Source organism: Crinia signifera, chromosome 8, assembly GCF_055691185.1.
Source record: "Crinia signifera chromosome 8, ASM5569118v1, whole genome shotgun sequence".
Lineage (NCBI taxonomy): Eukaryota > Metazoa > Chordata > Amphibia > Anura > Myobatrachidae > Crinia > Crinia signifera.
The window spans coordinates 99,688,246-99,715,373 of NC_139224.1; the positions used below are offsets into that span (position 1 = coordinate 99,688,246).

At 43.8% G+C, this 27,128-nt stretch overlaps 1 protein-coding gene across 7 annotated transcripts in view; it reads right to left on the minus strand.

Annotated features, from left to right (window-relative positions):
• Nucleotides 1-27,128, minus strand: part of PTPRC (protein tyrosine phosphatase receptor type C) — a 167,789-nt gene that overhangs the window by 35,566 nt on the left and 105,095 nt on the right. For all 7 annotated transcript variants that reach the window (XM_083156868.1, XM_083156867.1, XM_083156866.1 and 4 more), the window contains 7 exons: nt 25,051-25,296; nt 23,661-23,777; nt 20,163-20,225; nt 13,289-13,420; nt 11,367-11,486; nt 4,792-4,959; nt 2,743-2,945 (listed from right to left, as the gene is read on the minus strand). In XM_083156868.1, coding sequence (XP_083012994.1) covers nt 2,743-2,945; nt 4,792-4,959; nt 11,367-11,486; nt 13,289-13,420; nt 20,163-20,225; nt 23,661-23,777; nt 25,051-25,296 — 1,049 coding nt within the window. The remainder of the gene's footprint in view (nt 1-2,742; nt 2,946-4,791; nt 4,960-11,366; nt 11,487-13,288; nt 13,421-20,162; nt 20,226-23,660; nt 23,778-25,050; nt 25,297-27,128) is intronic.

Below are 27,128 nucleotides of genomic sequence, written 5' to 3' on the forward strand. Positions count from 1 at the left end.
AAAAAGAAAAAGTATTGATATATAGAGACTAAAAAGGCTCTAAAAACAACAAGAGAGCACAATATATGTTTAATGTTGTTTGTACAAATTTTATGGTATTTGTCGGAATGTTTAGAACGGATGGTAAGAGTAGAAGCTCCAGGATCAGAATGAAAAAGGCAAGACAAAGAAGTTTTAGCAATAAAACTAGAAGCAAGTTCAAAAAGAGATAATGGTTAAAATATTAACAATCAATGCAAAAGGCTTAAACTCACCACAAAAAAGAAAGAGTCCTTCAATATGTACATATACAAAAAATAAACGTGGCAGCAATTCAAGAGACTACGTTTTCTAGATTCAATTCACCTATATTGGGAGACCATAACTATACAAAAACATATCTGGCAAGTGATATATGTAAGAAGACGGGGGTGGCAATTCTCTTTAAAAAAAATATTGACTTTGAACTGGAAACACAAATATTGGATGAACAAGGTAGATATATTATATTGAATGGGCTAATGAATGGACAATAAGTGACACTCATAACAATGTACAGTATGCGCCCAATCTAGCCCAAGCTACCTTTTTGAAGAAAATACTAAAACAATTAGAGCAAATAACAAAGAAAACAGTAATTTTGCTAGGAGATTTTAATTTTACCTTAGATCCATACATAGATAAATCCACAATTAAAAATGTAAAAAAAATCTCAAACAGTTTTAAATTTCTCAAAGAAAATGAGTACATCTATCCTAGAAACAGGATTATATGATGCACGGAGGATAAAAAATCATACCTTTTTTCCAATACACATAGAACTTATTCAAGAATGGACCTAATATTAACCGATAAGAATACACTACAACATATTAAAAAAGCCAAGATACTATCAAAAACATGGTCAGATTACGCTCTGGTAATGATAATATGGGATAATACAAAAATAATACATAAACATAAAATTTGGACTATGCCAAATTTCTTGTTAAAGAAGAGTGATACAAAGCAACAGATAGAAGAGATGATAGAACAATATTGTAGTACAGGTCGAGTATCCCGTATCCGAATATCCGTTATCCGAATTATTCCGAAATACGGACATTCCAGAAAGTGAAAATTTTTTTTTTTTTTGCTAAAAACTCACTGGAGACATATGTAACAGCATCACTGGGGACATGATATGTAACTGGCACTATATATGTGCAAGACAATGATTGCTTGGCATTCAAATTCAGTGCTGAGATAGTACACACATTTTGTTTCACATTTTGAAACCTTGTTTTTTGAACAATTAAAATATGTTTGTGTGTATTTTATGTGGTAATAAAATATATTTGTGTGTATATTATGTGTTTATACAGCATAAATGCAAGATACTTCAAAATACATCATTGAAATATTAAAATATTCCGAAATACGGAATAATCCGTTATCCAAAATTCTCCTGGTCCCGAGCATTTTGGATACGGGATACTCAACCTGTACAAACACCCAAGAGGAAACAAACCATCTAAATTTCTGGTGCACTTTAAAAGCAATTGTAAGGGGGAAAATTATCCAAATTAAAACTAGAATAAAGAAAGAAGAGTAAGCAGCTCAGAAAAAATTAGAAGACCAAGTGAAACAATTAGAAGAAATACATAAAATCAATCCCAAAAATAACAAGATATTGGGAAAGTTGAATAAATTAAGGGCAGAAGTAGAAAATAAGAACATAAAACAAAGAGAAATCTGGAGAAATTTCAACAAAAATTATATTGTGAAGGAAATAAGGCATCCAAATTATTAGCTAATAAAATAAAAGGAAGGAGGGCTAGGAAACAAATTAAATAAATGTATAACAAAAATGGAGCTAAAATTATAAATAACTAATATATTTTTTAGCATATTGTGCTCATTATGGTCAGGTCTAGCTATGCATTTGCACATTTGCGAGCTGAAATTCTGGTGAAAAACAATTGAATTGTGTTAAATGTGTGCTACAGCTGCGATTGCCCACTTGTTGCACTAACTAGTGCCAGGACTGGAATATACCTTTTTGAAGTATTTTATTGAGACAGTTTCTTCAATCCCATTACTGATTTCATCAAGAAATTTTCAAGTAATGTCTTTAATGCAATATGTTTTGGGGTTTACATATTTTAAATACTTAAGGGGTGGGATGGAGCTTGATTTCATCAATCTACTCCCCCATCAAGTAAATGCAGCAATTCACAACTCTTTGGGGAGGGGTAAAAATTACATGAATTGCATTTTTTAGCCCCGCCCCCTACCCCAAAGAGCCTCAAATCACGGCAATTCCCCGGCAAAGGCAGATGCTGCAAGGGTTGCCGGGACATGTGGAAGGCTTGCCCACCCCGCCGGGGGGCCAGAAGGGGGATTCGTTTTCAGGAGCCTTACGCCCATTCCGGGAGGGAAGGCAAGCAAGAGTATAAGGTGATTTAATATATAACGGGAAATATAAGAAATGGAAAACATTTCTAAGCAATAAACACATAGCTTGCACATTAACCAATCAGTACTATAAAATATATTGAGTAGATTTTAACAAATTGATAATCAATTTTCAGTAATATGAAGATGTCAATTATATATATATATATATATATATACAGTAGGTAATGTATGGCTTGCATGAAAATTAAACCAAAGGTACTGTATCACTTTTGTATGTACTGTATCATATTGTACAAATACCTTCCATATACATACACTGTGCACAAGCTATGTATTTTCTTTTTTATTAAATATGCTTCTTACCTCATAACTGTAAGTTGTCAGATAACTTAGATCTTTGATATGAAAATTACAAATTACATTTTCCAAAATGTTACGGTCTTTAAAACGAAGAATAAATTTTCCAGGATTCCCATTAATCTCCGATGACGCCTGACATTCAATAGTGATTGCGTTATTACCTCCTCTTCCAACATATGCTTTAAGTTTCTGAACTGCAGTTGGTACTGTGATATGTACAGAAAAAACATAACAGGCAATGAATAGAAACACATATCAAACTTAAGTCATGCAACAGGGAAATACTTTGTCAGTCTCTGAAAACTCTATAAGTGAAACAATAGTTTACTTCATAGTATACATATGTTTTGTTGACAGGCAACATGTCATCGGGAGAATGCAAATGGAATAATGTTAGTTAAAGCACTGTAACCATGTTGGCATTGTAATTTTAAACAGCATTATAATACAGCATGTTTAGATTTATAATGCTGACACAGTTAAAATTTATTAACTAACATCACGGGATGCAGTTAAAATCGCGGCGGTCGGGATCCTGGCGTTCAGAATCCCGACGCCGGAATCCCGACCGCCGAAATCCCGACAGCCGAAATCCCGACACATTCTCCCTCCGTGGGTGTCCACGACACCCATGGAGGGAGAATAAATTAGTGTGCCGAGCGTAGCGAGGCACCGGGCCCGCTGCGTGGCGAGCACAGCGATCCACGTCCCCCCCTTGTCGGCATTTCGGCTGTCGGGATTCCGGCGTCGGGATTCTGAACGCCGGGATCCCGACCGCCGGGATTCAGTACTGAATCCAACATCACACAGGGGCTGCATTTATTGTATTGAGAGAGGAAGAAGTGGAATTTGGAAGTACTGTAAATGCAACAAATGCTATTATAAACTTGGGGATTCAAGAGAAGATCCCCAAAATAAAATATGGGAGTTTTTAAAATGTCCCAACTTTAGGAGTGGCACCGGCAAAACACATATCCCCAAACAAAGCATTATGGATCTACTAACTACAAGTTCCAAGGTTAATTGACATTGTATGAAAAGGCATGCTGGTGCTTGCATTGCATCACTTGCATACCATTTCAGTCAATATCTACCAGTGCTTACTGGAATACATAATTTCATAACTTACCTTATATTGTTAATAACAGTATTACACTATTGTGGCCATTTTTTTCTTTCTTTTTTGGGTACACCATCTTGAAAAATGTAATGTTTATAAGCGCCTAGAGAACCTGCCAAATTCTGTATGGTATTGTATGTTCACCTTATTGAAGTGGTTCTTGAGTTTTCTGAAGATGGTTATCAGGGCTGCTTTTTTAGCGCACAATATTTTAGCCAAAATCTATTGTTTATCTGGTATTAGTTCATCAAAAGTTTAGGAAAAATAGGTGTGCAATTTCTTCTTTCAGATTGATGCAAGGCCCAGAGCAGGTACTTTCTATGAATTGGGTAAAACTTTGGAAGCGATAAATTTAACCTATAACGCACGCGCGTCCCAGTCAATCGGCTGCTGGGTGAGGGGACCCTGGCAATCTTCGCTTCTCAGAGACAGGCAGGGTCAGGGGGGGGGAGTGCGGAGGGCGGCGGCGACTGGCGGCAAGGCGAAGGGTACCAACGGGGAGCTCCCTCGGAATGGTTGTGCGACCGTCTCATCTGTGCACTCCCCCATCCGACGGCTGTAGGGGCCTTGCAGCTGGTGGGCCAGCCCCCACAAGCATGAGCTGCGCTCCATCTGTATATCAGTTTAGTGTAGCAAAAAGTTCTGATATGAACATATACCGTATTGTCATACTCACCTACTCTCCCGGAATCGGGTCCCGCATCCACCCCCCCCCCCCCCACAAATTAGATAATTTAGTACCACTCCTTCCACTATGAGCAACAAATAGCAGCATTTACCAAGATGGGACGGGGAACACAGCACAGAGTCCCCCTTCCGGGCTTCTCCTGGAGAGGAAACTATAAAGGTAGGCAAGTATGGGTATAGTAATGTATTATGTATAGCAGTTCATGACTGAACAAGTGCAAATAATAATGCTAGAGGAGACTTACTTCCTTCCTTTGTCTTATATTGGAACTGCTTAGTATCCCCTTCTAACCGGAGTCCATCTTCAGCATTATTAAATGCCTTGATTTCAAATGAATAATTATTAAAAGGCTTCAAACCTGAAAACTGAAAATGCTTAACATTCGGTGGAACTTGTTGAACAGTGGCATCATCTGGAGGAAGTACAAAGCAGGTTTCAGTAAGAAACAAAAAGGCTTTCAAAAATTATGCATTGTTACCTCACAGACTATATTCTATACATGTATTCATTCAGTTTTAATTAAATAATATTATATGTGTTTTTGCCATCCACTGTACAGTACCCCAAAGAATCACAGCATTTTTAATATTGTATTTTACTGGATCTCTATATCTATGGAAAAAGTGTAGTGCCCCTAATATTGTGCTTATAGAAAGAGCAGCACCCCTATAGAACCTTGCTGTTAGAAAGGTACAAGAAGAAAACATAAAAACACAGAATAGAGCTGGCACTGGCTCTCTGAGGACCTGTGCTACACCGCGGTTTCCCACTTGAGTTGTATTGGAGACAGAAGTGGTTTATAGCCTGTTTATTGGTGACAAAAGTGATTCATGACCAACCACCACCTAGCTGGAGTTTTGCGTGCATCATTTGTAAAATTGGCGGCCAAGGAAATATCTGTTGCACTTAAGAATACAATACCCAAAAAACTTTTTTGGCTTTGAGGGATCTATCACCTCCACTCCTACCAGAGGATCTAGTACCTCTAGAGATTTATTCATTGCCCCTGATGAAGTCCTGAGGGACGAAATGCATTGGTCTGCGGATTGATCTTTCATATGACACCTTTGAAAACACTGATGAATTTTGAAAAAATTGAATAAATGTTCACTTGTTTTTACAAACTGTTGATTTATTTGAATCTAAAAGTATTGGTATTGGGGATATAGCGCACCTCTATTCTGTATTTTTATCTCTATATCTATATACAGGATACCTCCTAACATTAGCCAAACTGTAAGAGTGACACTGCGCCTGCCGAAGGCGAACACCTGGAATTTTGGGGGCATGGCCTATACTTGTGCCACTCTTGCGAGGCCGCGCCCCTGTTTCACCACTGTGGGGGCATGGCGCACAGTGTCACGGGGGACAGGGGGACACGGGTAACAGGGGGGACTCCCAACTGCCCCCCCCACCCCCATCACAGGACACTGCTAGCCCTGGGCGGGATGCAGGAACATCCCAAAAAAGGGACAGTCAAGCAAAATGCAGGACGTTTGGGAGCTACAGTAACAAAATAGGCTGCTGATAACAAGGGTCAAGGGATGTCATCACAATAACTCTGACCCCTCCTACCTATGTAAATTATGTTTTTTCCAGAACATTCAGACATGACACACATGACACATCTACAGCCTGCAAGAGCTGGAATAATAGTTTGGAGGTCATGGGGCAGTTCAGACAGAGAGGCATGTATGTAACAGAGTAACAGAAACATGCATAAAAGAGTCCCACACAGACACAGAGGGCACGATTCAGACCTGATCGCTGCTGTGAGAATGAGAAGCAGCCAGCGATCAAGTAGATACCGCTCCACTATAGTGAAATCCCACCTTACGAATCAACGTGCATGCTGTGCAAATAGATGTGTATGGCTAGTGAAGAATTCGCAGCCGAGCCAATGTGTTTTCCTAGTCACATCTAGAACTACAGTGTTTTCCTAGTCACATCTAGAACTACAACTGAAAGGCGGTTACCGCCCCAGATGGCTACTTTCTGTCAATCACCTTGCAGATAGCTAGCAAAGTAAAAAATACTTACATAGAGTTACACAGAGTCTTACAGACATGCAGTCATACAGAGACACACAAAGTAACAAATACACACACAGACACAGACAGACTCAAGCTGGGTACACTGCACGACACATCATCAACAATATGGACAATATTGATATTGTTAAAGATATTGTGTGCATATCGTCCAGTGTGTACATTTTGGGCTTTGGGCTCGGTGGGGGAAATTTACGAAAATGTGTCCAAAACCATTTGTAAGACTCTCACTATAGAATGATTTTTCCGCTGGTCTCCACTCAACACAGGCACCGGGTAGCTGTGGACTTTCTCGGCAGCTGCAATTAATTAAAGCTTATCGGGCCCAGAGCTGACGTCACACACCCTTTCCTAATACGCTTCGGCACACTTGTGTTTTCCTAGTCACATCTAGAACTACAACTGAAAGGCGGTTACCGCCCCAGATGGCTACTTTCTGTCAATCACCTTGCAGATAGCTAGCAAAGTAAAAAATACTTACATAGAGTTACACAGAGTCATACAGACATGCAGTCATACAGAGACACACAAAGTAACAAATACACACACAGACACAGACAGACTCAAGCTGGGTACACTGCGCGACACATCATCAACAATATGGACAATATTGATATTGTTAAAGATATTGTGTGCATATCGTCCAGTGTGTACATTTTGGGCTTTGGGCTCGGTGGCTCGCTGCGCTCGCCATGCTACATAAAATCAACTCTATGCCCACTTGGATAGTGGGGAAATGAACAGGACCCTTTTAACATTGAATCCTATGGAAAAGGTTGAACTAGATGGACGCAAGTCTTTTTTCAGCCTTACCTACTATGTAACTATGTAATATCGTTGACAAATCGCATGGCCAGGTTTTGGCAAAATCGCATGGCATCGCGACCAAATCACATGCGATGCGATCAACGAGATTTTCCATAGGATTCAATGTAAAAGGGTCCTGTTCATTTCCCCACTATCCAAGTGGGCATAGAGTTGATTTTATGTTGCATGGCGAGCGCAGCGAGCCACCGAGCCCGAAGCGTGGACGAGCGCAGCGAGCCCCGCGAGGGGACGCGGATTACTTAAAATGTATTCCACGTCCCTTCGAGGGGCTCGCTGCGCTCGCCACGCTTTGGGCTCGATGACTTGCTGTGCTCGCCATGCAACATAAAATCAACTCTATGCCCACTTGGATAGTGGGGAAATGAACAGGACCCTTTTAACATTGAATCCTATGGAAAATCGCGTAGATCGCATCACATACGATTTGGTCGCAATGCGATGCGATTTTTCGATGCGATCTTAGAATTGGGCGCCCAGTTATTACACAAGTACCTATGCAGCTTACTCTGTCAATATCATCAGCAAGAGGCTGACGTCAGTGTGTATGCACTATATCATTCTCCCGGCAGGTAAATAAAAAAGGGAAAAAGGCAATGGGTGAGGGAGTACGTTTACCTGGTTTCATAGTTCAGAGTTAGTGGTGGTCAACAGTCCACTGGTGTGTCCAAAAAGAGTGCCTCTGACACATTTCGTCAACTTTACCTTTGATAAAGTTGTAAAATACACAACAAAATGTGTCAGAGCACTCTTCTATTCATTTTAAACACATCTTTTTTAAATATACATGCATGTTTTAGCATTATAAAAATGGGGTGCCGGACGGGGTCCCGACAGTCGGGATCCTGACAGGCATTCACCCGACGTCGGGATCCCAACTGTCAAAACACCGACAGCCGGGTTCCCGACGGCCACCCGCTATTTTCCCTCATGGGGGTCCACGACCCCATAGAAGGAGAATAGAATAGGTGGCTCGTATAGCGAACCACTGTGCCTGCAGCGTGGCGAGCACAGCGAGCCCGCAGGGGGCTTAGTTGCGCTCACCATGCTGTCTGGGTCCGGCCAGTCGGGATCCCGACGTAGGGGTAATGACTGTCGGGATCCCTATACCACACCCATAAAAATACCATTTCTCTTTCTATGTGAAATTGATCCAACGTATTTATAATATTTAGTGCTGACTTCTTCTTTCTGTACTTTTTCTGTTTAGGGAACTGACTATTCCCTTTTCTGCCTTGGTAATCCTTGTTTTGCAATATTCTCTGACTGTTTAGAATGGGGTATATCAGGAGCAGAATGACTTGCAGGAATGGGATCATTGCATAGACAGTAACTAGGTCAACAAGCATTGGGTCGACACCACTAGCTCGACATGCATGAAGGTTGACATGATGGAAGGTCGACAAGGGTTAGATCGACAGGTCATTAGGTCCACATAAGGATTAGGTTGACCTGGGGAAGGTCGACAGTCAAAAGGTCTACATGGGGTTTTAACTTATTTTGTACCGAATTTTGACACAATCGACATGGACACTGAAACGTAGCACCACATCCCGCTTGCCATGCTTCGGGCACAGTTCCTCACTACGCTCGGCACACTATTTTATTCCCTCGCCACACCCTAGTGGATGGTAGGTCATAAAATACTGCCTGTCGGCACATGTCGTCTCAAAAAAAAAACATGTCTACCTTTTGACTGTCGATCTTCCCCATGTTGACCAAATTCTTGTGTCAACCAAATGACCTGTCGACCTAACCCATGTCGACCTTCAGTCATGTTGACCTTCATGCATGTTGACCTAGTGGTGTCGACATAATGCTTGTCGACCTAGTTTTTGGATACCTAGTGACCGTATTCCAACTTGCAGACCAGAAATTTGTATAGCTTCCAAAATGACTGGGGATTTAGAAATCACTGCAGAAGAGGAATTACTGCTGAGCAGAAGGCTCTGCTCACCAATACTGGTGCGGTGTGACAGTTGATCCTTAAACTCGCTGCTCTTCTGTTGGAGCTCTGCCTGCACCCCACTGGTTCATATCAGCCTGCACCTTCAGATCAATGTATTTGTGGCACTGGGAGATGTTTTGAATGAAGTCGCTTAAATTAAAATTTCTATTCTGAGACTTCTTGGCCTATGTGGTGGCCATCATGTAGACCTCCAAGGCTCAGACAAAGCTCAAACATAGGAGATAGCTAATCCTTGTCAAACTATACCACCATGCAAAATTTGGTGGAGCTACAGATGTAGCTATGATCATCCATAGCAGGGGTGGCTAACTGGTCAGAGGTAAAGAGCCGAAAAATATCGGTAGTCAAGCTAAAGAGCCGACATCATGCGCACGCCGAAGGTGCATGCGCCAAAAAATGGGGCGTAGTCTATTTTGACCCCTTGGGTAGGTGTGATACAAATATGCCTCCAATAGTGCAGTGCCATATAAACATATGCCCCCCAATAGTGCCAGATACACATATGCCCCCCACGGTGCCGGGTATGCCCCCACAGTGCCAAAAAGTTGGTATGCCCCCACAGTGCCACAAACTGCTATGCCCCCACAGTTCCACAAACTGCTATGCCCCCACAGTGCCACAAACTGCTATGCCCCCACAGTGCCACAAACTGCTATGCCCCCACAGTGCCACAAACTGCTATGCCCCCACAGTGCAAATTTCCCAGCAGCAGCACTCACCGTTGTTGCTGCTGCTGCCAGGCGGGGAGAGGACAGTCTGGTGTCCCCCTGCAGTCCTCTTGTCATGTCACCGATGGGAGGAGAGCACAGCACACCACGCGTCTCCTTCCCCCTCACTTCCCTGTGACTGGGCCGCCCACCAATCAAAGCTCACTGGCCGGCTCCTGATTGGCTGCTGGCCCACAAGCTCTGATTGGTGGATGGCCCAGTCACAAGGATGCACAGTAAGGGGTAGGAGAGATGCGCGATGCGCGCTCTCCTCCCCTCAGAAGGAGAAGGTATTCAGGGAACCGGCAGCAGGGGGGACTGGGACAGACGGTGGGCGGCGGGCAGCAGTGGGAGCAGGAGCCGCACTTTACAAGGGGGAGAGCCGCATGAGGCTCAAGAGCCACAGGTTGGAGACCACTGATCCATAGCATGGGCTAGTGTATGCACACGCACGACATTGTAGTCTATGGGAGATTACCGGGTGCAACTATTCTCAGCCCGGGCAACATGCAGCATGCTATATACTATTTGCAAAGTCTCTTGAACAAAACTATATATATTTTTGTAATTATTGGGCCATGTTTCCTTATAATACGGTATATAGTCAATAATAGCCTGTCATAAATCACTTTAAGTTTGCAACAGATATCTATGAAACCGCCATCTAACATCTATGGGCGAAGTCTGGAACCTGCAAGGGCATAAGTGAAACCAAGGTCCTTGAAATCATTTCCTTTTCTGCTATTTACCTGTCAAATATGTTTTATATAACAACAGACATTGGACCAGATGCACTAAGCTTCAAAAGTGATCAAATGGAGAGTGATAAACAGCCAGCCAATCAGCTCCTACCTGACATGTCACAGACTGTGTTTGAACAATATCAGGCAGGAGCTGATTGGTTGGTTGTTTATCACTCTCCATTTGATCACTTTTGAAGCTTAGTGTATCTGGCCCATTGGCTCTACTTCTGTGCATACCCTCTGAGGATGTCTCTACAACAGATGAAACGCCGTGCACTAGCAACCCCTAGATACTTTTGTTGTATTCCCTTCAAATACTTTCCTATGGTCAAGGATTGCTTATTTGGAATATAACTTATCGCATTTGTGATAGCATTGAAAAAATGTATTATTTGAGAACCAAAGTTGCCTGTACATGTGATTAAAACAATGTAAGAATGTATGAGATCCCTCCTAACTTGGACAATCTCTTCAATTAAATTAAATGTTTCTTTGCTGTATATATTACTATTCAAAATACTCACTTTTTGTCAGTTTGAACAAATATCCAGATAAAGGTCCATTCTGTTTCTCTGGTATGTCCCAGGTACATGTAAGGGTTGTGTTGGTTGACTCACAAATCACATTTTTTACAATTCCTGGCTCTAAAAGTGAAAATACATGTGATTGGATTATTCTATGTAATACTATATTTTTATATTTTTCAATGTATTTAAAAAAAGTTTTGTGTGTACAGTGTAAAAAGTAGAAAGCAGAAGCGGCAACTACTGTACATGTGGAATTCAAATGAATGCAAGGTTTTCACGACAAATTAACCTTGCAGACCTTGCACCCAATTTTGGATTACAATAGTTATGTGCACTCCTGATACAGTACCCACTTTTAAAAAAATGCATGTTTTCTTTACTCGCACCACAGGGTTTTCAAATTGAAAACTCTGAAGCCTGAGAAGAAAAAACATACTTACTGTGGTTTCTGCAGCTGCCAGTGGTTTCCCCACCATCCTTGCACTGGGAAGGGGGCTGTTGGGAGGAGAGGTGGCTGCTGGGAGATACAGTTTTCCTTGCCTCTGCCAGAGGGAGGGTGCACACACACAAGGGTCACACCCTTTACTTACACCATACTGTATGTACTGTACCTGTTTTTCAAAACACATCTCCAGGAGAAGCTGGGGTCTTGGGGGGGTGGTGGAGCCAAGTGGTCATCACTGTAACCTTGATGTAATTATCTCCATGCTCCTGTGCAAGGATCTGCAATTCTGCACATAATATGCTTATCCTGCCTGCTTACTACCGTGTTTCCCCGATAATAAGACACTGTCTTATTTTTTTTTTTCCCTCAAAAAAGACCATAGGTCTTATTTTCAGGGGAAGGGCTTATTTTACATGTTACATGTTACATGCCCCACTGCGCCTTTAAAAAAATGCCATCCCAGTCATCCATAATGTAACGTACGGTACATGCCCCCACCTGTTTGTGTAAGGGGATCTCTCTAAATGGATTATTACCGTACTGTAACGGTATTGTGCCGGCGCTGTGTGGTAAGCAGCAGCCGCGTGATGTGCGCTGCGCGATGTGCGCGGCGTGACGTCACGCCGCGCCTACCGCAATGCATCCCTGGGAACGGGAGCTGCGGTGTTGCAGGTGAGCGGGCGTGAGTGAGAGGAGGTGAGCGGAGGGCAGCGGAGGGCAGCGGAGGTCAGCGGGGGTCAGCGGGGGCTGAGCGGGGGCTACACTTATCAAATACATAAAATTACATGGGGAAATTGATAGGGCTTAATTTCGGGGGAGGGCTTATTTTGGACCAGCGTCCAAAATCTGTGGTAGGGCTTATTATCGGGGTAGGTCTAATTATCGGGGAAACACGGTAGGAGGTGAGTGGGATGTGTGAGGATTACCCACTCTTCCAGGGTTGCACACACACTGACATGCTTACACATACTCATACATACTTACGTATACACACTGATGTTGCAGAAGGCCGGATCCCGACAAAAATATCACTTCAGAAGGTGAGTTTTATGAATTAAGCTAATTGGAAATGTTCAATTTTTAAATAGCTTTTTGGGGTGGGGTGGGGAGGGGGGTGGGTTTGCAAGGGTGTCACAAGTCCCACTGTAGAGCAGGCCATGAGCCAGCTAGATTTTGCGAACCAACAGCAAATCAGGAACTGTGATTGGCTTGTGACCGGCTCTGTTTTTGAACTGTAGCTGGCGCTGTATCTGACTGGCTTCACCCGGTGGCCCAGCTGCAATCTGCTGGCCTCACCCATTAACAGCGCTGCCAGCCAGGCTCCCTCTCTGTTCGGGCCCAGGGCACCAGGCCATGCAATACCCTCTGACGGTGCCTGGGCCTGCCTCCACATCACACTTTCCATTTCCATTTAGCTACTGGACTCTAATGTAGCATTTGTAGTGCAAGCTTGTATTAAGAAGATTATATTTACTTCCAATCGTGGTATTTAAAGTTTTAGATTTCGTGTCTATGATGTTTTCACCATACAAAAGCTTTGAAGTACATCTGTATTGTGTGTATGGTTCCAAGTCCTCCACTCTGTCTCTAGTGGCGTTATTCCCACCTGAAAGTGACAACATTGCATAGTTTAATAGATTAATAAAAAAATAAAAAATAAACAGTTACTGGTATAATGCTATGAATATGATTTTGTTTTTTGTGCTAGTTAATGTTATTTGTCTAGTCAGATGCTATTCACAGTAGCTATACTGTGTCCCATTAACCTCTGCAATACTTATATATTTGATAGTGAGATATTGGGCCTTATTCTGGTTGACTCTTAATGCTGCAAATTTCATAGATTTGCAATTCATTAAAACGCCACAGACCGCCCGCGCGGCCGCCCACCACCCACCTCGCACACTGAGTTCCCCCTGCACGCATGCGAATGGATGTTTAGCATAAACTTCCATTCACAGCTTGTGTGTGGGGGAGGAAACCATTTGATGTTCGCAGACCATTGAAGGATTTCTAGAGCGCTCGTAAGACACCTCTCTATTGGCGGTTTTTACCTATGGGCTGCTGCCCCCAAGGTAAAATCTGCCACTGTCTCTGCATAAAGTGAAGCCAGATGCAGTCTGTGAGACTGCACTGGCTTCACTGTGACTGGCAGTGACTTCCTATTGGAAGTCTAACCTACCAGCCACTCAAGGCATCCCATCAGGAGGTGTTCCCTCCCTCCGGTATGCCTCTCTCTGCGCAAATGCGTAGCAGCCCCCAAAATGGGTTCTGCGCATGGAACCCGGGAACCCATTCAAGCCTCTGGGGGCTGCTGCAAAGGGCCAGCGCATGCGCAGTATGTATGAAGGTACTGCGCATGCGCTGGCCCCATGCAGGGGAAAGGGGTGAGCACCTGCGCGGACTTCTCGGGACAGCGGTGGTGGCTGGGGACAGCGACGGCAGCGGCAGTGGAAGGGGGGCCCGCATTGCGGCAGCCCCCCTCCTTTATAATGGTAAGAGCCGCCACTGCAACTTTCTGGTGTCTTACATCTGCATGCGCCCTGTATGAGAAGAGAACGGGCAGCTGACATTTGCTGACGTCAGCTAACTCCCCCCCGTACCTGTGTCATCGGGAAATTACCATGGGAACGCCCATGAAATGCTGGGTGTTCACATGGCACGACCCATTCCCGCACTGCTAGGTGCCAACAATACGGCGAACAAGCAGTTTGCTGTGCCTGCTCACACCAAGCGGCTGCACATGCACATAAAACAGCGAAAGGACCAGAATAAAGCCCATGATTGCAGCAGTCATCCCGTGCACCAACATGTTTTCTACCCTTATTTTATCTTGCATATTCTTATCACATTATACAAATAAAGGTTTGGTTGCAATATGTTTACAGTGTCTATCTATAGTGTGTGCATATACCTGTCCTATTCTATTTCCCAGAGTGTTTTTTGCATTACAGCTTATCATGATATTGATATTGATTGTCTATTATACCTTGCATTTATATAGAGCAGGCCTCCAGACCCACTTTATTCATTGGGGAGAGGAAGCATGGTCACATGCAGCCTCCTCATGTGAGTCCCTCTCCACCCTCTATTTGCTGAGGAAGTCGGTAACCCTGGCATGCATTGCTGATTACCAGGTTGAAGTTGCAACAATGGGACTTGCACTTACTCCATCTGAAATAGGCTTTCTCTCAGCATACGCATGACTCTGAATAGAGAACAACTCTGGCTACACGCCCACAACACTCCCATGATGCTTTAAGTTCATTAATTGCAGCTGCTTAAAGAGCTGGGTGAGACTCAGAAACTGAGGTCGCGGAGCTTGTGCCTATCATTAATGCAATTATATCAGCACCCTCGGCCATAGGAGCTGATTTTACAGCTCCAGCAGAGGATGGGCCATTTTATATCTTCAGGGGAGCACACTGCAAACAGTTTAAAAGGGGGATTATTAGTGCATTACTCTGGTGCCATAATTTTAGCAACACCTCCCAACATGACCCTCTCCAAGAGGGACACAATGCTCTGTTTCTGGACTTTCGTCTGAATGTATGATTGCCATCACCTGTGCTGAACAGAGTAATTAATAATAAAGGTGTTTTTCAACACAGGTGATGCAGTTATTCATTCAGAGGGAAGTCCAGAAACAGAGCATTGTGTCCCTCCTGGATAGGGTCATGTTGGGAGGTATGATTTTAGCAAGGGTTCCGGTTTTACCATTTTAAGTAATGCAATAGCGCCATCTGCTGTGCATCCTGGAGTGATGCAAATGGTGACTTTACATCAGTCACTTCCAGTTACCTTTACTATGACAGTGCAGCCCACAGTAATAAATTTGCAAGGGGCTGTGCCTTGTTGTGTGTTTCTGGCTGAGGTGCCTGGTTTACAGGATTGTCACTTGCTGTGTAAAGCAGCAGTACTTCCAAATGCCAATGCCTCTCACTGTCACTTATTTGCCCGCAGTGGTTTCCTCTCCTCAGAGGGTACAGTATGTTAGATACTGGAATCTGACTATATCAGATTCATATTGCCTTACATTTCTCTTTCATATTTGCAGTGCAATGTTTTACCACTGTGTTGTTGTGTAGAGCTATTGTGCAGCTTGTGTGTTGCTTTATGTTTGTTTGCAGTTAAGTAAAGTTGGAAGCAGCATGCTGATCTCAGCTCCTGGTTTCCATATCTGTTTGTGTCAATGAGCACCTACACAGACACCATTCAATGACTAGGTCAGAAATTGTAATTAAATCCCTAAATTTTGCAAGGCCATACCGTGCAGTCATTTTTTGTTAATCAGACACCATACGGACAGCCCCCTTATTCCCCTACTCAGCAGTCTCCAAGCCTATACCCTTACCCATGGCAAACCGGCACAGTATGTATCACCAGGTGACAGGTTCATGGTTGCCAGGATATAATATACTAGATAGTATGCCAGTGGGATCTCCTCCTCCTTCTTCTATTACCTCCACTTATCCTCTGTTTTCACCCCCTAGGTATCAGCTGGTGCATCTATGAATCAGACTGTGCTGATACCAACGGCAAGGAGGAAGAGGTAGTCTGGAAGTGATCAAGTTTCGGCATCAGCAGAGAATTCCATTTAAGGGCTTTCAAACACAGCAGATACATCTGAGATTCCTGGCCCATACAGGTCTGGTGAGCATGCAGTTCATTCTGTTTCCTCTGTCAGTTCTTCTTCATATTTTCCTGCCTGCAGTGATTCTTTGGGTTCTTCCATGCACCCACATAAGTTGCCAAAGTTAATTGAACAACATCTAGTTAAGAAAGTGGGGAAGTGTAAGGATCCCAGAATGATGACTACTTCTGAGCCATTGCTCTTCTCAGAGAAGGTACATTGTATCAACATGGCATTACTAGGAATTTAAGAAAGCAGATATGAGAGAAATTTAAGAAGGGAAAGTACATAATGTTTTCACCCTTAGAGATGACTTGTGAAGACAAATAAAAACCAGGAGCCAGGAGAAAGTGACTTTCATAGTTTCCATCATTGGTTGAGGGCTTTTTTCCCCTGCATTCTATGCAGACACCAGGCCCAATGAATGTTCCATTATCATAAAATATATATTTTTGGTCAGTAGATGTTCATGAAGTCCAAGGGTTATGGTTGGAGGCAGGGGCGCCGATTTAAGTTTTTCTGGTGGGTGCTCTCCCCAGACTACCGCTCCCCCCCCCCACACACACACAGACTACCGCCCCCCCCCCCCCCCCCCACACACACACACACACACACACACACTTTGTGCAGCCAGGAGAGATCGGGCGGCGAGCGAGTTCCAGACTCTGTCACTCACTGTTAGGCAGCGAGCAGCTTCCGGCCTCAATGACTTCCGTGACGCGGCGCAGGCTACCTCGCTGCACCTCTGGCACCGGATCACCGGCGCCCGACCTCTCCCGACCACCTCCTGCACACAGCAATCACCTACATCTGGTGTCACAGCAGGGTCCCCGCGGAAGATGGGAACTAGTAGCGGCATTAATACCGCTACTAGTTCCCATCCGCCGTAGGGACCCCCGCTGCTGACAGCATATCCTCTGCTGGGACCCCGCTGCCGTAGCCTGTGGGTGCTCCTCAATTTCCGTGGGTGCTCGGGCCCCGGAGCACCCACGGTTTCGGCGCCTATGGTTGGAGGGAATACAAGAAAACTCTTTGTCATAGGCAAGTTGGAAACCCAACCTAACCATTGAGTTTAAAATATGTGGAGGTGTGGTTATATGAAGTATTATTCAGACCTGATCGCACGCCTGCTAATTTCCAGAGCCCTGCAATCAGGTAATCACCGCCCAGCCATAGTGAGAATCCAGGGGTTAAAGTGAGGGGGAACGGGGTGGAACTGAGTTCCACCACATCTAATGGTGAGGTGGAACATTTTATCCTCCACATTGGCCATGAACAGTAATTCTCACAGAAAAAGCATTCTAGTTTGCAGGGGGATACCAAAAACCCTACCATTGGCCCTGATGAGGGTAGGGTAGGGGGTTTAATTATGTGGCATAGATAAATGAGTTCCCCACCTCTGTATGACCACTTTATGTCCTGGTGAAATCTCACCATGTGCAAGGTTTGCATAAATTACACATAATCAGTGCTAAGCAAATCCATACAAAAGACTCTCACCATCAAATGATCTTTCCAGTGTCTGCAGTCTGTGTGTATCCCAGAACTTACTTGATACGATAGAATCTGGTGCTGACGTCATGCGGCTTCCATTAAAAAACCTGGGCACGTCTGTGTTTTCCCTGACACTCCCAGGAAACTAACTGTTACCAACCCCGGCTTAAGTAAGCCAATCAATTGCATATGGCTAATGATAAAATAGAAGCAGGATTTTATCGCAGAATGGCCACACGCATGTGTATTACGATCCATAGTCCTGTGCAGGCGTTCGATTATGACCCAACCTGTGAATTCACTACCGGTCATACAGGTCTGAATAACCCCCAGAGTAGGAACTTTGAAGAAGGCCAGAAAAAGAAGACTCCTGCGGCCAGTAAAGCAAGTGCAGGACATGTGGCAAAATGTAGATGCCTTACATCCTGTACAATGATTCAAGATGTCACAGAGGCTTTAGTTTTGTTTTGCTTCTCCTGCAGAATTTATGTTGCAGGTCACCCATACATGGAGTGCAATTCAGCAGCAGATGACAGACAATCCTAGCAAATGAAAGCCAGCAGAAGTAATAAGTAAACCAGTGTCTCCGGTAGTGTTGTTACAATTGATTACATTGAGTTAGTATCCCAGTAGGGATGATGCACAGTTCTAGTTCAGGTTTCCCATGTCTGATTTCTGAACATCATCGGCACAAATCCCACCAGGCAGCAAGGCAGATGTCCGGCTTTAAGGTAGCTACCGGGTCCCAGCTGCGGGTTCACATCCTGGAGTAGGCCGCAGCAGTTATATGCGGAGTCGCCCAGCAGAGCGTCTCCGGAGCTGCAGTCCTGGGACCGGGGAAGACTGCGCTGGCGGAGGAGGGGGAGGGTGTTGGGGCCCGGGGAAAGGTGTGTAAGGGAGTTGAGCTGAGGAGCGCCAGCAGATGTGTCTGGTGTCTCTAGCTGCTGGCCTCGCCCCCATCAGAAATATAATCTTTTTTTTACAACATTTTTCTCCTGAATTTATATAACAAATATGAGGGACGTTGGCATTTTTATCAGATATTTTGAACATCTCTCACAGATTTTGGCACACAAAGGATTAACTATGTACACATATTTCCTAAGCAGGACAAATTACAGGGGCAGTATGTGCATGTCTTACCCATTTACACTCCATTCAAGATAGCGTATGGTACAGTACAGTGGAAATCTATTACAATTTCTGGTACACTTCAGACTGACAGTAACGACACAATCATCCAAGTGTGCTGCCCCCAAACAAGTGCCGGCCCTAGTCATGTGCCTCATGTGCCTAATTGTAAATTTGCCATTGGTGGTCATCTCACAACTATGGGAAGTTGTGCCTTTCATGCACAAAATTCCACGCCGACAGCTCAATTGTACTGTGTACCGAGTTCTAAATGACTGTCCAAGGTTACACATCCACCAGATCCAGAATACTAATCAAACCTTGAGAGTTTGCACTCTCAGGAACCTATGTGGACTTTGGCAAATCAAGGGCATACCTACTTGTTTGCCACATTCAATTCACTATTTCTTATTTATTATCCATCATATTGTGCTTTGCCAGGTGGATATAGTGGCCACAATCTATCCACCATCCAGCCGATTACTTTGATGATGCACAAGGCCACCATCTTGGCCTTATGCATAACCAAGCACACATAACCTAGCATAAGATCAGGCATTATTATGTGGTGTAAACACTGAAAAACATATGTAGATTATTCTACCATAGAATTCCTGACAAGCTACTGTAGATGTATTTACAGGTTGAGTATCCCTTATCTAAAATGTTCTGCACCAGAAGAATTTTGGATAACGGATTATTACATATTTCTGAATATTTTTATATTTCAATGAGGTATCTTGAGGTATTTAGCATTTATGTTGTTTAAACACATCAAACACATGAAATGTATACAAATATATTTTATTTGTGCATGAAACAAGGTTTCAGAACATGAAACAAAGTTTGTGTCCTATCTCAAGCACTATATTTGAATGCCAAGTAATCATTTGCTTACACATATTTAATGCCAGTTACACATCATGTCCTCAGTAGTGCCAGTTACAGATGTCCCCAGTAGTGCTTTTAGCATTAAAAAAATTACATTCCGGAAACTATGGATAAGGGATATTTGGATAAGGGATATTCAACTTGTATTACCTTTCCTTTTTTCTTGTATATTTGTACATACCTGTATCATAAAACTTACCAGGTTTGTTGGAATAGATTCTGCTCACTTTCCCATTGGGGCTGTTGCTGGAATTTATTTGTTCTGGAAAAACAGTTTGAAATAAGTACACTAACAGGATGGAAAATGCACAGAGATTAGGTCTATAAAAACAACACTAATAATACATACAATAAAATGTAAGATTATTTACATCATGATCAATTTCATCTGGAAAACCATATGTACTGTTGTGTTTTTCTAGTGTGTTTACTTTGTGCATTGGCACCACTGAGTGCCTTCACTTGTATTTGAATGAACGGACAGGTCTAGCTTGCATCACTTTGTGTAGGTGATATATTGTACATATAAAAAACACAGTAGCTGTTAAATAGTTCTAGGAATAATATAATTGTTTATTTCCATAGTAGATGAAAAAACAGTACAGAAACACAGAAGGCTGAGGTGACATAAACCACTGAGGGTTCTCACAGGGTACACTCTGCTCTTGATCACATGTATGGTAATGAGGATGGGCACAAGGCCTATCAGAGCAGGGGGAGGGGTTAGACAGGGTAGGAATGATCACGAGTTTAGAGTGACCACCCTCTGTCCAAGAAGCCCCACCCACCCTTCCCTATTTCTCTTCCTCTTCGGCGGCGGTAAAGAACGGTCATTCTTTAAGAACTCTGTGTGTGTGTAGGTAGTGGGGTGCACTCTCCCTCGACATCGATTGTCATGGGCCATGCTTCTGCCCGGGGGATGGCCGTCACCAGGGAGAGTGGTCACCCAGCGTGTATGTATGCTTAAGTGATCTTTAACCCCACCTTTCCTATAGTGACCGTTCTTTAGTGCCGCCACCATTCATAGTCTTAGTTAATTGTCAAAATAAATTTGACATTCTGTTTTGAAACGCCAGCACTTTGTGTCGTGTCTTTATTTTAAGTTAATTTTATATAAGGTTTACAGTAAGTTTGTATTTAAGTGTATCAACCGACAGGGAGGACCAAGGGGATACCCGATGGGGAGTTTATTAGCTATTACAGGGGATAGAATCATAGAAGCTGAAATTATTTGATTATGTAGTAAATGATGTTGACACCTGTGACTGGAATATAATAATATAACACTCTGCTGACTGGTATATTATTAGTAACATTTATTTATATAACACTAGCAACTTATGCATCACTGAACAGAGGCCCTCATTGTAATTCCTTCGGTCCCTGTCATGTTCACACTGGTGACCAATGTTTCTGCCCTGCGCATGCGCATATTTGTATATTTGCATGTGCATGGCTTGCATGCGGGCGACTTGCATAGTCGTAGCGCTCGCACGGGAGGGGGGACAGGATCAAGGCGGGCAGCAGGCGTTCACATGGGGATGCCCATCGTTTCCTGTGCATACCCACAAAAATGCTGGGTGCACCCGGGAAAATGCTGGGAGTCCCCAAGTGAACACAGATGGGCAGCTGACTGCCTGGGGCAGACGGCTTACATCACAGGACATCAGCCGCCTGCCTTGTTCTTGGACCCGGATGCTGCAAGTCTAAGTCAGCCCGCACTGACAGATCTGCGAGCATGGGAATAATCATTCGATGGTCGGCAATCATGAATGATTTTTCCCCTGTATGCTACCCTGCGGATGGCTGTTTATGCAAAACATGCATTTGCTAAGCAGCGGTGATGTGCGGACCATGGGTGGGGGCATTCCCACGCCCGGCAGGTGGCGTTACAAGGCTAGCTAAGCAGCATCCTAGAATTATCCCCAGAGACTCTAAAGCTTATGTAATATTCTTTACGCTATTTACACAGATATTAATGAGCTCCTATTCATATTACCTTACCCCATTAGCGCTTATGGGGATATTTACTAAGATCGAATGGGTACAAATGCTCGTATTCATACCCATTCAATGTGAAATACAGTATGTACGTATTTCACACATTTATTGATTTACTAAAGAATAAATGTATACGATTCATATTTTTTCCGTTCATGTTTTGATTCATTTGTATTTGACTTAAGATCAGTCAGATGCATGCAGGCTTCTCGGTGTAAAAAAGAATAAATATGGACTGCGAATACGAATGGCTACGACACCGGAAAATATGAATGAGGAGAATACGACAGCTGTAAATTTGTTGTATTCTCCATTCCTATTTTCGGGTCATTTACGCCCGATCTCGTTCGTACCCGTTCATATGGCGACGGCTGCATTCGGCCGGCTTAGTAAATTTCCCCCTTAGAGTCTAAATTCCTAACAACATACAAGCATACACTAGTGTTGATTTTGAAGGGAGTTAATATGAATATGTGGGCTCCTGGGGTCAATACATATATAATTCTGTGGGCATATTTGCCAATAATATTGCTGCATGAGCACTAGAATATAATCATAACTCAGTCATCTGGTAGGTATATAAATAAATATCACAAGATAGTCCAGCACTCCAAAGCTCCTGTTAGTATAACTGCTTGCTGGGGTGACTTCTTAGGGCCAAATCGGTCCAACACAATGCATAATGTAGAAAGCGGCACTCCATAGACTTATACTAGTTGTAAAACTTTGCCCTCTATTCCGCCCGTGTGTCGCCATTGGTGTTTACTGAAAAACTATTTAAAGGGACAAAAGGGACTGCTGTGTAACACCCACACATCTCCATCCTGAGAACTTATAGTTACTCCAGCTGACAATCCAAGTTTGCACTCTTAAAAACCAAGGTGGTACTTGTGTAATATCTGGGCGCCCGTTTTTTTCATTGCATTGCATCGCATGCAATATAGTGGCATACAATTCATGCGATGCGATTTTTCATTGTAAAGACCGAATTTTTAATTGTATAGTCACCCATGGGTGATTTCATACCCCCACTATCCAACTACGCATGAAGTTGATTTATATAGTGTGGTGAGCACAGCGAGCCATCATGCCCGAAGCATGGCGAGCGGATGCAGAATACATGTAAAGTAATCCGCGGCCCCTCGCCACGCTTCAGGCTCCAAGGCTCGCTGCACTCTCCACACTATATAAAATCAGCTCCATGCGTAGTTGGATATTGGGGGTAAGAAATTACCCATGGGTGTCTATACATTTAAAAATCAGGTCTTTACAATGAAAAATCGCATCGCATTGCATGCCTTAAGTAGTGGCATGCAATGAAAAAAACGGGCGCCCAGATAATACACAAGTACCACCAAGGTTTACACCTGCTATATTGTTCTAACAACTTATCTTTACTTAACTGAATGGTATATTATATTGTGTCTTTGTACTTCACCAGGTAGATATAATGGGCCTCTGGCCTCATCTATACATTATCCAGCCAATGACTTTGCTGATGCAGAAGACCACCTTATTTACACATATATGTATGTCTATGGCACTACCATACTACAGAATGGTAGTGTTCAGTTATGTCACAAATGCAGAAAAATAGACTTTATGTGGCATATTATAACACAGTTTATATTATTGTGTCCCAGATGAGTTATAGACAGGTTTATGCTTTTCTACTACACTTATAAATGCAACTTACCAACAGTAATGCAGGTAGTGTTCACATGCACCCTGCATTTACTCCCACCGATAGCTATCCATTCAGAAGTAACAGAGGTATTATCTGCGGTAATGGTGTGATTGTAACTTCCGTTTTCTGAAAAAAGTGAGTACACCAACAAATTGGAAAATGCACAAATACTTTAGATGAAACCATCGGTTCTCTAACTCAGTCCTCAGGACCCCACACATTTCTTGTTTTCTTGATTTGGCACAGAATCCCAAGTGAAATAATTATCTTCTCCACTGGATCTTTTCAAATGTGCCTATGGGGCTGCTATTATGGTGGCTAAGGGATTTGGCCCTAAAATTGCCAGAATTCCAGGTTTAGCCTGGGTATGCGCACTCTAGTGCCAGGCAGAATCTGTGCACCTGCTCAGAAACTGCCTGGCTGCTTCTGCCCCCGGCTGTGCGGCTGGTGGACGGAAACGCCGCACTGCTTCAGCCCACCAGCCGCACTGCTTCTATCCATCAGCAGCACCAGTACAGAGCGCCGCACCTTCTGCATCCCACCACAATGATCTCCTCCACCTGCCAGGTCCTGCTGCTGCCGGCTAGACCTTTGTAAATAATACTGCAGGGCGGCCGGCGGTGGTGGATTTATGAAATATTGAACAGATACTAGGCTCAGGGGGAAAGACAGGTGAGCTGGGCTTGGTTACTGGATGGGGCCAGGGCCTCCGTAATGGGGCATGGCCGCTCTCCCATGAAAAATTATACAAGAAGTAGAGCGAGGACAGGCTGCCGCTTCAGCTGTCTCTCTCCCCAGCTCAGCATACACCACTGAGCAGCGTGTGCTTAGCTGGGGAGATAGGCTGTGCCTGGCTCCCTGCAATGGGGGAGGGGTCCCTCCAGCATATCCAGGCATGGGTAAAGAGTACCCCTCTCGATGCCACTGACTATGTTGCCGCAAATCCAGGTATAATGGGAGTCCTGGGATTGAGCCTTTTTCAATCCTGCAAGTGAAAATATGCCCCGGGATTGGCCACCCTACCTGCTATTTTGTGAAATGTATCAATCTCCTGAATGAGAAGCATTCTGAAGCTTGTTTCCATTAGCTAAAGCCATCGTAAAATGGTGTTAGCCATTCTAGCCTATGGGCTACATATCATATCTGCCCCAATAATAGCCACTCATGCAAACACTGCCTGATGACCACACATGAGCAGTAGGCCAAATTGGTTTTGCAGCATTAAGCAAAGTGATCGCTGATGTGATCATTTTACTTTACACTTTGCAAAAATGGGCTCTTATGTGAGCCCCTGTCCCTGGATGTGATCTTTAATTCATCTGGAAGCTATAGAATTTCTTATGGCAGTGGATAAATATCCTTTATAACAAGTGAAAGTTAAGCAATGACAAAAACTTACTAGGCGGCACATCCAATTTAATTGTGAAGTTATTCTTGCAACCCTCGAATTCACATTGGATTGTCATTGGTGTACACAGCGGAACTCTGAACGTATATTGAGCAAGTGTGAAACTGTATCCCGAGGTGGTAGAAGGTGGATCATAATAACAGGTCAGATTCTTGTTTTGGACTTTGTCAGGTATTTTTATCAGCTCTAATACTTCGGTCCCCTTTTCATATGATGGCTTTTTAATGTTTATGAGGCCTGTTTAGGAATAAGACAAAAATATTTTTAAAACATTTTAAGAAATTCTTATTGTGCAGTAGAATTGAAAAATGATCTGTGTATCTTGCTAACAATTGGGTTGATTCAGGTTGGCTCGCAAAAGTGATCCAAACCTCATCCCCGACGATGTGGAACTGCACATGTGCAGTATAGGAAATAATGCGATCTCCTCTGCCTGATTGACAAGCAGAGACATTCGCTGGAAGGGATTGGGCCGGACGAGGTTTCTGAAAATGGGGGCATGTCACCCCTTTTCTGGAAGTGCCCAGGCCATGGACTGCTGTGTATGGTGCAGTTTCCTTGGCCTTGCAAGCTGCTCTGCAACAGGAAGCCTGAGTAAGGTTAGACTTACTTAGGCTGCAGTCGAAGAGGGATATTCCTCTTAAACTGCAATCGTATTGCCGTTTAATGAAATTGCAAATACAGACAGGGGGTGGTAGGCACCTTCTCCTGCATTTGCAATGTTAAGGATCCCATAAGCCAAGATGCTGTGTGCAGTGGCGTAACTATAGCACTGCAGCCCCCGCGGTCGCGTGGGGGCGCTGTGCATATGGGGGCGCCGGGGGGGCTGCGGTGCTATAGTAATCCCCCCGCCCCCATCCCCCGCATGCTAACCTGTCCGCGCGTCCCGGCTCCCCTCCTGGCTTCAAGCAATGCTATGGAGACGGACCACGATAAAATGGCCGCCCCACAAAGCAGACTGTTCTCTGAAACTGTCTGCGGTATGGGGGCGTCCATTTTAGCGTGGTCCGTCTGCATAGAATTTATTGAAGCCAGGAGGGGATCCGGGATGCACGGACAGGTAAGCATGCGGCAATGGGGGGAGGGGGCACGGGGGGCACGCCGGCCGGGCGGGCGGGGAGGGGGGGCGCCCCCCCATTAACGGGGGGGGGCGCCAGTAGCGCACGCAGGGGGGGTTTCTGAGTACCCAGAAACCCCCCCAGGAGTCTAAGGAACCTCAGCTAAAAGCTGAGGGTCCCCTCTTTCCATGAATATAAGAATTGTAAAAATTGGCCCTTGGGAACCGGAGATATCTGACTTCAAAGCAGTGGTCCCCATCCAAGCCTGTTAATTGTTATTCCCAGTCAGATATTTCAGGTTCTGTCTGACTTAGCATTTTTCTGAGGGTATATTCCAAAAGCTGGGACTCTCCCCCTTTGAGGGACACTGGCAACTTGTCTCTACTGTTCACACACACACATACAGTATGACCCGCACCAAATAATGTTTTGGGAATATATCCCTGTGGATGGATTTTTTCAAAAAAGAAGAAACTTTTTATAAATATTGTTTCTCTTGGTTTTAGGGTGCTCTCAACTGATTTAGCGTTTGACTTGTTCAGAAAAAGAAGGAAAGAAATCAGTTTTCACTGGGATGCACTCCTCATCCACATTGTCCCATGGGACATAAAAATTAGTACATGTTCTTTATTGGTATGCAATTAAAGGTAAAAGGCCATCATTTATTATTCCATTTGGTCAATTTTATTAATTGTCTGGTGACCTGGTATAACGAGTCCCTGTGGCAGGGATATTGATAGCGAAGTATTAAAATAAAGTAATGAATATAGATAAGAAAAGAAAATAAGAAGATTAAAATCTGTAAACTGTTGTTTTAATCAGGTTTGCTCTGATAGTTTGGTGATGGCTATCAGTGGTATTGTACCAGTGAGTACTTGTATGGTCAGGGGTATATAGTCACTGAATGTGTGGGTTTATATGTATTCGCAACTATTATTGTTGCTAAAGGACACTGTTGCCTTCAGAAGTAATTATTCTACACTTGTAACAGTAGCTACTGTGCAATTCATG